At 45.2% G+C, this 12,547-nt stretch overlaps 1 protein-coding gene across 30 annotated transcripts in view; it reads left to right on the top strand.

Annotated features, from left to right (window-relative positions):
* Window positions 1-12,547, top strand: part of Rapgef1 (Rap guanine nucleotide exchange factor 1) — a 117,909-nt gene that overhangs the window by 49,541 nt on the left and 55,821 nt on the right. For 20 of the 30 annotated variants that reach the window (XM_039106160.2, XM_063284486.1, XM_063284494.1 and 17 more), the window contains exons 2-3: window positions 8,908-9,044; window positions 9,526-9,639. In XM_039106160.2, coding sequence (XP_038962088.1) covers window positions 8,908-9,044; window positions 9,526-9,639 — 251 coding nt within the window. The remainder of the gene's footprint in view (window positions 1-8,907; window positions 9,045-9,525; window positions 9,640-12,547) is intronic. The other 10 variants (XM_039106164.2, XM_063284487.1, XM_063284489.1 and 7 more) reach the window with 1 other exon arrangement.

Genomic DNA, 12,547 nt, shown 5'->3' on the forward strand with positions numbered 1-12,547 from the left:
AATCTCTAAAACTTAATTGATGTATCTGTGTGTTTATGTATCTGTGGAAAAATGGCTTAGTACTTAAGAGTGCTCCCTCTAACTACAACTTCAAAGGATCAAGTGCTGGACCTCAAGCATCACACACACACACACACACACACACACACACACACACACACACACACACACAATCATCTAGCAGACCACCCTGTCTCACACATGCTCTGTCTACAGGCAGAGTCCTCCAACACAAGCCCACTGCTAATAAGGCACCTTGCCTGCCAAGTGTCGCCTCTCACTTAGTAGCTGTGTATTTCTAAGGACCGCCAGCAGAGGTGTAGACCATCAGTTGTTCCCTTCCCTGCCCAGTGTTGCGTCGGCACAGACTGCTCAGCACAGCAGTGCAGCATCTCCTGCATGTGTCAGTCTCGGCACACCGTCCTTTTGAAGCAGGAGAACAGTTTGGGCCTCAGGTGAAGGAGTTGGAGAGACACGTGGAAGTACAGCTGTGCCTGGCCCTGCCCTGTGCAGCTGTGTGAGGGGAGAGATGAGGGCCAGAGACCCCCCCCCACCATGCCACTTCTGCTCTGACCTCCAGGCCCGTGTGGGCCTCCTTCAAGCTAGCATTGCCCCTGCCCCGCAGAGCCAGGGCTTCCTGCTGCTGTTCACCCAGGGTTGGGTTTGCCTGCATTTGAGTGAAGGCAAAAGCTCTTCTGTGTGGCTGAGTGCTTCTGGGCTCCCTGGTGATCTTCGGAGGCCAGAGTTTATCTGACCCTGCCTGAGTACTTGGAATATTTTTGCCTAAGAAACTGAACTTTGACCTTCAGTTGTGTGCAGCAGTGCTGACAGTGACAGCCCTGAAATGTAGCTACTACATCGTCTGTTTGGGGACAACTTTTACTTTAGCAATAAATTGCTGGAGATTTATTGCTAAAATGGGGGAGGACTTTTTATTTTTCTAAACTATAGATAACTTTCTTCCCAAGGCGTACAGAATGTTTTGTTCTTTAGTTTTCCAGTGTTAAGTATTAAAAATAGTTGTATTTTTCCTGTGGCTCTCTGCTGTGGCAGAAAGCTGCAGTGCTGTGTTGCTTTCTTGAGGGGGTGGGGTATCCGGTGATTGATATGTTCATTTGTTGAAGAGTTGTTTGCTGCGCACTTTCTGTGAGCCAGATGCTGTCAGCTGCTGAAGCACACAGGTATGGCCCTCAGGGAACTGGTATTCCTGTCAGGAAACAGCTAATGAGGACAGTTTGGTTTGGTTTGGTTTAGTTTTGAGACAGTGTTTTTCTTTGTAACCCTGGATATCCTGGAACTTAGCCTGTACAGGTTGGTCTTGAACCTAGAGGCCAGCCTGCCTCTGCCTTCCAAATGCTGGGACCGAAGGTATTGTTCACACATGCACGCACACACACACACACACACACACACACACACACACACACACACACCAATAAGGACAGAAGAACAGAGGTAGTGGATTGCTTAGTTGTCTTTGTCAGCCCTGTGGTGATGCCATCTGTGTGTCTTTCTGGTTAGTGCAGCCATCGTCACATTCTGATGTCATCCGAGCTCTTCCACAAAGACCCCGAGTTTCTTTTTTTTCTTTTTTTTCTTTTTTTTATTTTTTGGTTCTTTTTTTCGGAGCTGGGGACCGAACCCAGGGCCTTGCGCTTCCTAGGCAAGCGCTCTACCACTGAGCTAAATCCCCAACCCCAGACCCCGAGTTTCTTTCTTTTTTTTTTTTTTAAGTCTCTAAACCGTTTTTGCTGTGTAAATTAACATTTTTATATTGCCTATTTGGAAAAATAAATTTCATAATTACTAGGCCTTGATATAATTAAAATATACATAACTTGTAAATGAAACAAATGAGCCAATTTCATTAATTCTTTTTTTTTATTTTTTTTATTTTTTTTATTAACTTGAGTATTTCTTATATACATTTCAAGTGTTATTCCCTTTCCCGGTTTCCGGGCAAACATCCCCCTCCCCCCTCCCCTTCCTTATGGGTGTCCTCCTCCCAACCCTCCCCCCATTGCCGCCCTCCCCCCATAGACTAGTTCACTGGGGGTTCAGTCTTAGCAGGACCCAGGGCTTCCCCTTCCACTGGTGCTCTTACTAGGATATTCATTGCTACCTATGGGGTCAGAGTCCAGGGTCAGTCCATGTATAGTATTTAGGTAGTGGCTTAGTCCCTGGAAGCTCTGGTTGCTTGACATTGTTGTACTTTTGGGGTCTCGAGCCCCTTCAAGCTCTTCCAGTTCTTTCTCTGATTCCTTCAACGGGGGACCTATTCTCAGTTCAGTGGTTTGCGGCTGGCATTCGCCTCTGTATTTGCTGTATTCTGGCTGTGTCTCTCAGGAGCGATCTACATCCGGCTCCTGTCGGTCTGCACTTCTTTGCTTCATCCATCTTGTCCAATTGGGTGGCTGTATATGTATGGGCCACCTGTGGGGCAGGCTCTGAATGGGTGTTCCTTCAGTCTCTGTTTTAATCTTTGCCTCTCCCTTCCCAGCCAAGGGTATTCTTTTTCCTCATTTAAAGAAGGAGTGAAGCATTCACATTTTGATCATCCGTCTTGAGTTTCGTTTGTTCTAGGGATCTAGGGTAATTCAAGCATTTGGGCTAATAGCCACTTATCAATGAGTGCATACCATGTATGTCTTTCTGTGATTGGGTTAGCTCACTCAGGATGATATTTTCCAGTTCCAACCATTTGCCTACGAATTTCATAAACTCGTTGTTTTTGATAGCTGAGTAATATTCCATTGTGTAGATGTACCACATTTTCTGTATCCATTCCTCTGTTGAAGGGCATCTGGGTTCTTTCCATTTTCTGGCTATTATAAATAAGGCTGCGATGAACATAGTGGAGCACGTGTCTCTTTTATATGTTGAGGCATCTTTTGGGTATATGCCCAAGAGAGGTATAGCTGGATCCTCAGGCAGTTCAATGTCCAATTTTCTGAGGAACCTCCAGACTGATTTCCAGAATGGTTTTACCAGTCTGCAATCCCACCAACAATGGAGGAGTGTTCCTCTTTCTCCACATCCTTGCCAGCATCTGCTGTCACCTGAGTTTTTGATCTTAGCCATTCTCACTGGTGTAAGGTGAAATCTCAGGGTTGTTTTGATTTGCATTTCCCTTATGACTAAAGATGTTGAACATTTCTTTAGGTGTTTCTCAGCCATTCGGCATTCCTCAGCTGTGAATTCTTTGTTTAGCTCTGAACCCCATTTTTTAATAGGGTCATTTGTTTCCCTGCGGTCTAACTTCTTGAGTTCTTTGTATATTTTGGATATAAGGCCTCTATCTGTTGTAGGATTGGTAAAGATCTTTTCCCAATCTGTTGGTTGCCGTTTTGTCCTAACCACAGTGTCCTTTGCCTTACAGAAGCTTTGCAGTTTTATGAGATCCCATTTGTCGATTCTTGATCTTAGAGCATAAGCCATTGGTGTTTTGTTCAGGAAATTTTTTCCAGTGCCCATGTGTTCCAGATGCTTCCCTAGTTTTTCTTCTATTAGTTTGAGTGTGTCTGGTTTGATGTGGAGGTCCTTGATCCACTTGGACTTAAGCTTTGTACAGGGTGATAAGCATGGATCGATCTGCATTCTTCTACATGTTGACCTCCAGTTGAACCAGCACCATTTGCTGAAAATGCTATCTTTTTTCCATTGGATGGTTTTGGCTCCTTTGTCAAAAATCAAGTGACCATAGGTGTGTGGGTTCATTTCTGGGTCTTCAATTCTATTCCATTGGTCTATCTGTCTGTCTCTGTACCAATACCATGCAGTTTTTAATCACTATTGCTCTGTAATACTGCTTGAGTTCAGGGATAGTGATTCCCCCTGAAGTCCTTTTATTGTTGAGGATAGCTTTAGCTATCCTGGGTTTTTTGTTATTCCAGATGAATTTGCAAATTGTTCTGTCTAACTCTTTGAAGAATTGGATTGGTATTTTGATGGGGATTGCATTGAATCTGTAGATTGCTTTTGGTAAAATGGCCATTTTTACTAAATTAATCCTGCCAATCCATGAGCATGGGAGATCTTTCCATCTTCTGAGGTCTTCTTCAATTTCTTTCCTCAGTGTCTTGAAGTTCTTATTGTACAGATCTTTTACTTGCTTGGTCACACCGAGGTACTTTATATTATTTGGGTCTATTATGAAGGGTGTCGTTTCCCTAATTTCTTTCTCGGCTTGTTTCTCTTATGTATAGAGGAAGGCAACTGATTTATTTGAGTTAATTTTATACCCAGCCACTTTGCTGAAGTTGTTTATCAGCTTTAGTAGTTCTCTGGTGGAACTTTTGGGATCACTTAAATATACTATCATGTCATCTGCAAATAGTGATATTTTGACCTCTTCTTTTCCGATCTGTATCCCCTTGATCTCCTTTTGTTGTCTGATTGCTCTGGCTAGAACTTCAAGAACTATATTGAATAAGTAGGGAGAGAGTGGGTAGCCTTGTCTAGTCCCTGATTTTAGTGGGATTGCTTCAAGTTTCTCTCCATTTAGTTTAATGTTAGCAACTGGTTTGCTGTATATGGCTTTTACTATGTTTAGGTATGGGCCTTGAATTCCTATTCTTTCCAGGACTTTTATCATGAAGGGGTGTTGAATTTTGTCAAATGCTTTCTCAGCATCTAATGAAATGATCATGTGGTTCTGTTCTTTCAGTTTGTTTATATAATGGATCACGTTGATGGTTTTCCGTATATTAAACCATCCCTGCATGCCTGGGATGAAGCCTACTTGATCATGGTGGATGATTGTTTTGATGTGCTCTTGAATTCGGTTTGCCAGAATTTTATTGAGTATTTTTGCATCGATATTCATAAGGGAAATTGGTCTGAAGTTCTCTTTCTTTGTTGTGTCTTTGTGTGGTTTAGGTATAAGAGTAATTGTGGCTTCGTAGAAGGAATTCGGTAGTGCTCCATCTGTTTCAATTTTGTGGAATAGTTTGGATAATATTGGTATGAGGTCTTCTATGAAGGTTTGATAGAATTCTGCACTAAACCCGTCTGGACCTGGGCTCTTTTTGGTTGGGAGACCTTTAATGACTGCTTCTATTTCCTTAGGAGTTATGGGGTTGTTTAACTGGTTTATCTGTTCCTGATTTAACTTCGATACCTGGTATCTGTCTAGGAAATTGTCCATTTCCTGAAGATTTTCAAGTTTTGTTGAATATAGGTTTTTATAGTAAGATCTGATGATTTTTTGAATTTCCTCTGAATCTGTAGTTATGTCTCCCTTTTCATTTCTGATTTTGTTAATTTGGACGCACTCTCTGTGTCCTCTCGTTAGTCTGGCTAAGGGTTTATCTATCTTGTTGATTTTCTCAAAGAACCAACTTTTGGTTCTGTTGATTCTTTCTATGGTCCTTCTTCTTTCTACTTGGTTGATTTCAGCTCTGAGTTTGATTATTTCCTGCCTTCTACTCCTCCTGGGTGTATTTGCTTCTTTTTGAGTTTCTTAATGGTCATTCTCCATGCTCCTCTGTTCCCTCCGCAGTCTTCGGCAGCCATTGACCTATTTTCTACCTCTGTGGGCTTGACTTTTCTGGACATCTCAGTCAGATGAGCGGCCTTTTCTGTGTGGCCGTCATCACTTGGCACACTGTTTTTGAGATTATCCTTATTGTTGCAAGGTTGGGCTCAATTTCCTTTTCATTACCAAATACTATTCCACTGGGTGGGTCTGCCACATTTATTTACTCATTCACAGGCATTTAGTAGACCTTTGAGTTATTTTCACCTCTTGGCCATGATGAAGCTATGGCTCTGAACTTCCCTGTGCACACCTTATGGGTATTTCTCGTCACTTCTGGACGAACATAGGCCTGCAATAGAACTGCTGGAATGGTGTGTTTGGTATTCTAATGACCTGCCAGGAGTTCGCCAGTGCAGCTATTCTATTTCTTTTTTTTTTTTTTTTTTTTTTTTTTTTGGTTCTTTTTTTCCGGAGCGGGGGACGGAACCCAGGGCCTTGCGCTTCCTAGGTAAGCGCTCTACCACTGAGCTAAATCCCCAGCCCCAGCTATTCTATTTCTAACATCAGCCTGTAAGCTTCCAGTTCACCTAGTCCTCCCAATAGTTAGCAGTCCTGTTGTTTTCAGTATTCTGGGTGTCAAGTGGGTTTATATTTGCCTAGTAGTGTTGACTGTTGTGTTCGGCTTTTCCTTGCTTGTTTTTTTTTCAGCGCTAGGGACCAAACCAGGGCCTCCCACCTGAGTCCAAACATGGTTCGTCTTTTTATGTATTTATTACCAATATGTCTTTGGAGAAATGTCTTTTCAAATTCTTTTTTATTTTCTCAGTTTATTTATTGCGTGTGTGAGGTGTCTGCACATGTGTAGTCTGAGAACAACTTTCAGAAGCTGCCTCTCCTCCCCCACCGGCTCCGGGGATCACTTCCTTCAGGCTCCTGTGGTCACCACGTCTTTTCTCACTGTCCCCATTCAGATTCTTTACTTGTTACATAGTCTGGAGTGTTTTTGGTTGTTTGATTTGGGCTTTGTGAGGCAGAGTCTTTCTGCCCTTCTGTGTATTTTAAGGTTTGTCTGCTGCTGCTGAAGTGGGAACATTTTCCTGCATTGCTGCATTGCTGCTGCTGCATTGCTGCTGCTGTTTGCAGTGCTGCTGCTGCTGCTGCTGTTTGCAGTGCTGCAGAGTGCAAGGCCACTTAGGGGAGCTCCTCCCTACTACCTACATCCCAATGGCTTCCTTGTTTGATTGTTTGCCTTTCTTTTGAGGCAGAGTCTGGCTGTGTAGGCCAGGCTGGCTGCTAATCTGTAATTTTGGTGCTTCAGCCTTCAGAGTACGGGAATCGAGGCATACTCCAGTCCCCAGAATGCTGTTCCATTCTGTGTGCAGCCCCCATCAGATACATAGTCCATAAATGTTTTCCTCACCCAACAGTCTCTTTCCACTCCCTCGATGCAGACATTACAGAACAGATTTTAATGTTGAAGGAGTTCTAATTTATCTATTTTTCATTTCTGCTACTTGTGTCTTTTGTGTTACAGCAAAGAGTAGACTCAGATCCAAGGCCACAAAACCTGTCCTTTCTTTTAAGTGTTTTAACTCTTCAGCTTTAACTGTTATATTTAGATCTTTCACTTATTTAAAGCTCATTTTAGCATGTGGTGTAAGGCAGGGGCCTTCATTCATTCTTTTACAAACAAGTGCCTACTTCCCCCTAATACTGCTTGTTGAAAGAATTGTTACTTCCCCATTCAGTGGTCTGCGTATCCTCGTTGAAAATCAGTAAGCTTGGACATATGGGTTTGTTTCTGGAATCTGAGTCCTGCTCTTGGGTCAGTGTGTCTCTATCTGTGCTGGAGCGCCTTGGTTAACATGTTTAATGTTTATATCGAGATGTTCCGATGTCCCCAGCTTCACTGTTTGTTTTGGCTGTTCTAGATCACTCATATTTCCTTACTAATTTTAGGATTAGAGTGTCAGTTTTTACCAAAAGAATTAAGCTAGCAGGATTCTTTGGATGACAAGTTGTTATTGGGAAATATTACTCTCATAACAATATTAAGCCTTTTGATCCAAGAGCATGGGATGCTTTCCACATGGTTTGGTCGTCTCCGAGCTCGGCACTGTTTTACAGTTCGCAGAGTAAAGTGGGGAATTGCTCTTGTCAGACGTATATCCAAGTCTGTGGTCCTTTCTGATATAATGAGAGGTTTGTAAAATTTCATTGTGTGTTCATTGCTACTTTATTAAAAAAATTAGTTTTTATATGATGTTGATGTTGTGTCCTGTGGCCTTACTGAATTTGTTAGTGCTGGTAGTTTCTGCTTTTCTTTTTGTTTGGAGACAGAATTTCCTTATGTAACCCTGGCTGGCCTAGAACCCACTATGTAGACCATAGTGGCCTGGATCTCACCAGTTCCGTCTGCCTCTGCCTGCCAGTTGCTGGGATTAAGAAGTGTACCTCTGCATGAGCTGTCATATCTTATTTACTTACTCATATATGCTTCTGTGCACACACAAGGCAAACACCGGACTCTACATTGAGCTGTCTGCCTACCCAGTGCTAGCAAAGTTCTACAATGGATTGCTTAAGGGTTTCCACACACAAAACAATCTCTGCAAATAGAGTTGGGTGCGCACACCAGTGACCCAGAGGCCAAGACAGGCTCACCGTGAGGCCATCTTGAGCCATAGTGAGACCCTATTTAAAATAGATGCAGACACAGAGGAAGTGTCACATCTTCCTTCTGAGCAGAGTACCTTTTTCCTCTTAACTAATAATTACAGTGTAAGCTTCCAGAGTGGCGCCACCCAGGATCAATGAGAACAGACACCCTTGACTTGTCTTGTTCTAAGAACATCAGTCAATCTTTTATCTTACCAGAACAGTTTGAACACCTTGCTTCCATTTCTGTTTTTGCTGCCACCTCTAGGACCTGGCCTGTGTCACTTGTTCTTTCCTCCACCAGAGGCTGAGAACAGCCACACCTCTCTGAATCCATGCATATTCTTCCTGTGTCTCCTGGACTTTGATTAAATGCTCATGGAACTATCGAGGAAACTGACATTTTAATGCAAGTTCTTAATCTCCATCCTACCTCTCTTAGTTACTCACCATTCTAATCACTCAGGCCAGGGGAAAGTACAACAGTACTTACATGTAAGCCGAGTGTTAGAATGGGTCCCACGCCTCTAAACCCAGACCCAGGAGGCAGAGGCAGGCTGGTTTCTGAGTTCCAGGCCAGCCTGGGGGAGTTCCAGGACAGCCAGGGCTGCACAAAGAAACAATGTCTCAAAAAGAAAAAAGACCTGGTCCACATGTCCCTTCCTTTGACTCTTTCAAGAAGGAAGTTTTAGCTAAAAGACCACATCACTCCCACAAGAACCACAGCCTCTCCTGCCCCTCCTCTAACAGTCAGACTTCTGTGCTTTCAGACTCTCAGCGCTCTCATCTCTCCTCCTTCACCATGAAGCTGATGGACAAATTCCACTCTCCTAAAATCAAGAGAACACCATCCAAGAAGGGAAAGCCAGCTGAGGTGTCGAAGACTCCTGAGAAGCCTGTGAGCAAAGTAAGCTGCGCCTCTAGGTGTTCCTCCTGGGCCCAACCTGTGGCCAGCGTTGTGGGCTGCACTGTGTATAAGTGCGTTTACTAGAGCCATCTGTGTCCCTGGGACCTGGGACCTTAGGATGGTACGTGCCTGTCCTGCTAATCAGTCCGGCCAGTGGCTTGGACAGTTCCGTGTCATCCTCTGGGCATTTAAAGTAACTCTGAGCACTGTGCTCACACCTGGTGCTACCTCCCACCCAGAAGCCCTCGGGTACTTTCACACAGGGCTCTGATGGCCTGAACCAGTCGTTCAGCCTCAGGGCCTGGGCTCTGAAACTCACAACCCCCTGAATCCCATCTAAAGGCATCCTCCAGCATTAGTAACCTCAGCGAGGGCAGCTGAGCCAGATGTGTGGAACAGCTGTTGATTCTCACCAACCCCTTCTTCCAGTCTACAATGTCCATTTCAAGCTCTGTAGGAATCCAGGTTTCCTCTCTTCCAGGAGGCAAGAGACAGATTTCTACCAGAGGGCTACCCTATCCCCTTGGATCTGGAGCAGCAGGCAGTAGAATTTATGTCCACCAGTGCTGTGGATTCCAGGTCTCAGAGGCAGAAGGTCAGTGTGACATTAAGAACAATTGGGGTTGCCTTGCCTTCCACTGCAGAACTCTGGTCCGTGGTCTGGGGATGGAAAACACCTGTGGTGATGTTACTGTGTCTTCACTGGGTGGCAGCTATGGGCTCAAGTATCTGATATAATGCTTGAATGAAAGCATCTGAGTGGTTTTGATGGGGAGGGAGCTCAGACTGTGCAGCCTAGGTTTGGGTCCTTTCAAGAGAGTGGTTTAGTGGGTGCTTAGGCAGATGGAGAAGTATCACCTTTCCAGCGTGGGTGCTCTCCCCCTGAGTTGCTGAGATGATGATGTGCTATGTTTACCGAGAAGGCTTCTAAAGCCTTGGGAGGCTCGAGTTCTTAGCAAGGGTGCCTACAGCAGCAGCACTGGCACTGATCAGGCCTCTTCCCTGCCTCTGCTGCTTGGAGGGGAGTGGGGCCCTCTCCTCCCAACAGCCCTGGCAGTGAAACCTGCCCTGCTTAAAAAGAAAGTCTCTAAAGATGGGGGAATTAGCTAAAGCCACAGAGCAGTGCTTAAGTCAGGATTTAAATGCAAAGCCTGACTGGGGCTTTTTGTGGTGCTGAGGATCTGACCCGGGCCTTGAGCACCCTAGGCAAAAGCTTTACCCTGAGCTACAGCAGTCCTGGAGTTTGTTTTGTTTAAGATCGGGCATGGCTCTTTAACCAGAGCTGGTCCTAAAGTGCAATTTCCTGCCTCTGCCTTCTGAGTGCTAGGATCCGGGGTGTGTGTCACCATATGTCTTCTTTAAGAAGTCAAGCCCAGGTGTGTTTGTTAATAATGTCTTACAGATCTGAATGCTTGTCCTTACATTAAAAATGCACTTAGCAATGTAAAGTGGGAACAAGGTTTGCAGATGAGCTGATGCCAACGCAGACCTGCTGTCAAAGCTGTCAGCTTGATGTGGCTCACAGACACTGCCTGACTATGTGGACAAGCAGAGTATCTTAAAAGTCTAGTTAAAGGTACAGAAAATGAGGTTTGAAAGCCCAGAAACTTCTGTTGAATGAGTCTGCCTGTGAGCAAGGCACTACTTGGCATTGTCAGATACACTACTTCCATACAGAAGAGCTGTGAGCAGGGAGAGGTTCGGTCTGTGTCATAGCATGCAGAACGGTCTTGGAGCTCACACCTTTAGGCCATGATTCCTAACTGGCTTATTGGCAGACAGCTTTGCCGGCAAGAGAATGCTGATAGGAACATGGCGAGCAGGCCAGGCCTGGAATCTTCCCTTCTTTATGCATTGTCCAAAGAAAGACCATGGGAGAAAGTTTGCTGCAATCACACCCTTTACTTAGCAAGGCATCGAAAGCCCTGCAGTGCTGAGACGTTTTCTTTAGTTGTCAGTTAGGAGAATGAAGCGGGAGCTGCTGGATTAGGAGCCAGCAGTGCTGGCACCATCCTGTAGCAGCAGGGTGTCTTTGCTGAAGTGAGACTTCCCTATAGTAGGAGCTGCAGGTACAGCCTGGGGCTTAAACTCAACCCTGCTTGTCCCAAGGACCCCGAGTGTGGACTGCTCTTTAGTGCAGGCCCCAGGATGGACCCTGCCACAACACATAGATGAGAGGACAGTGTCCAGAAACCTTGTGGTGTGGGGAGGTTGCTGCTGCCTGTCCTTTGTCACTCACTGTCCCTGTTCCTCCTACAGAGCATTTGCATATGTGTTTCATGTTACCCCGGGTGTGACTTCCCTGTTAAATATGTTGAAGCACAAGAGTTCAGTGCACAAGCAGCTCCTGCTTCCTGAGCATCTGTCCAGCTCTGTCCCTGTGGCTTCACTCCTGTTGTCTTAGTTTTTCTCTAGCTGTGTGGAGAGGCTTTGTTACTTAACTATTAACAGTATTGGCTGTTTGTACGTCCAGGCTGTGGAGTGAAGCCTGCCAGGTCTGTGATTTAATTTTATTACTTAGCAGTGGAGTTTTGGGGCAGGTTATCTGTTCCTCCCACTCCCCACGCAGCCTCAGTTTCCCCACTTATGAATTAACAGCATCTGTTCTGTGGGGAGGTTACAGCCTGAACGGAAACAAGTCCAGAGTTCTTTGGGTGACTCGAAGCACCCAGAGGGCCAGCTGTGACCTGACCTTTCCTCCTCAGACCTGTCATCCTCCTCAGACTTTTCACTCTGACCTGATGCCTGAGTGTCTCCTCAGTTATCAGTGACTCCCTTCCTCGCCATCAGTCTTCACCTTGGTTGTTGTTTTCTGTTTCTTTTCTCTCTGTTTCTGTTTTGGTTGGTGTTTGTTTGTTTGTTTGTTTGTTTTGCTGCTGGGGATGGAACCCATGCCTCTCTACGGTAGGCAAGTGCTTGGCCGAGGAGCTCCAGCTTCAACCACCTACTTTGACTTCCTTAATAGCATAGGGCATTCACCTGTCCCACAGACAAGGAGCTGGAATCTACTGTTCCCAAGTCCAGCTTGGCCTTGGATCTGGCCCTTCCCAGGATTGACAACCTCAGAGTTACCAGGTGATGAGAACAAGCAGTAACAACGGCTCCCTGGGGAGGGAGAGGTAGTAGGTTGACAAGTCATTCTGGGCTGATTGTAGGCCTACCACAGCTAGTGCTACGTACGTATGCTGTGTGTAGAACTGATTCTCACTGCTAACTACAGTCTACAACCCGAAAGGCCCAGGGAGTGCTAAGCATAAGGAGACCATAATCAAGACATGGGGCTTGGGAGAAGGTGACAGAAGCTACCTGACTTTGCTGCGTCCTTACTTAGCCCTTCATTGAGTCCAGCTAGTCTGGCCCTTATGTGCCTGATTTGATCTCCCTCAGTGGCAGGAGAAGCCTTTCTGTTCCAAAGTGCCTGCACTTTCAACTTTTCCCAGCTCCTGTTCACTCTTGCCCATATGTCTGACGTGTTTTCTTAAAATACTTCCCTGTTTCCCCAG

This window comes from Rattus norvegicus, chromosome 3 (genome assembly GCF_036323735.1).
Source record: "Rattus norvegicus strain BN/NHsdMcwi chromosome 3, GRCr8, whole genome shotgun sequence".
In the NCBI taxonomy this organism is placed as follows: Eukaryota; Metazoa; Chordata; class Mammalia; order Rodentia; family Muridae; genus Rattus; species Rattus norvegicus.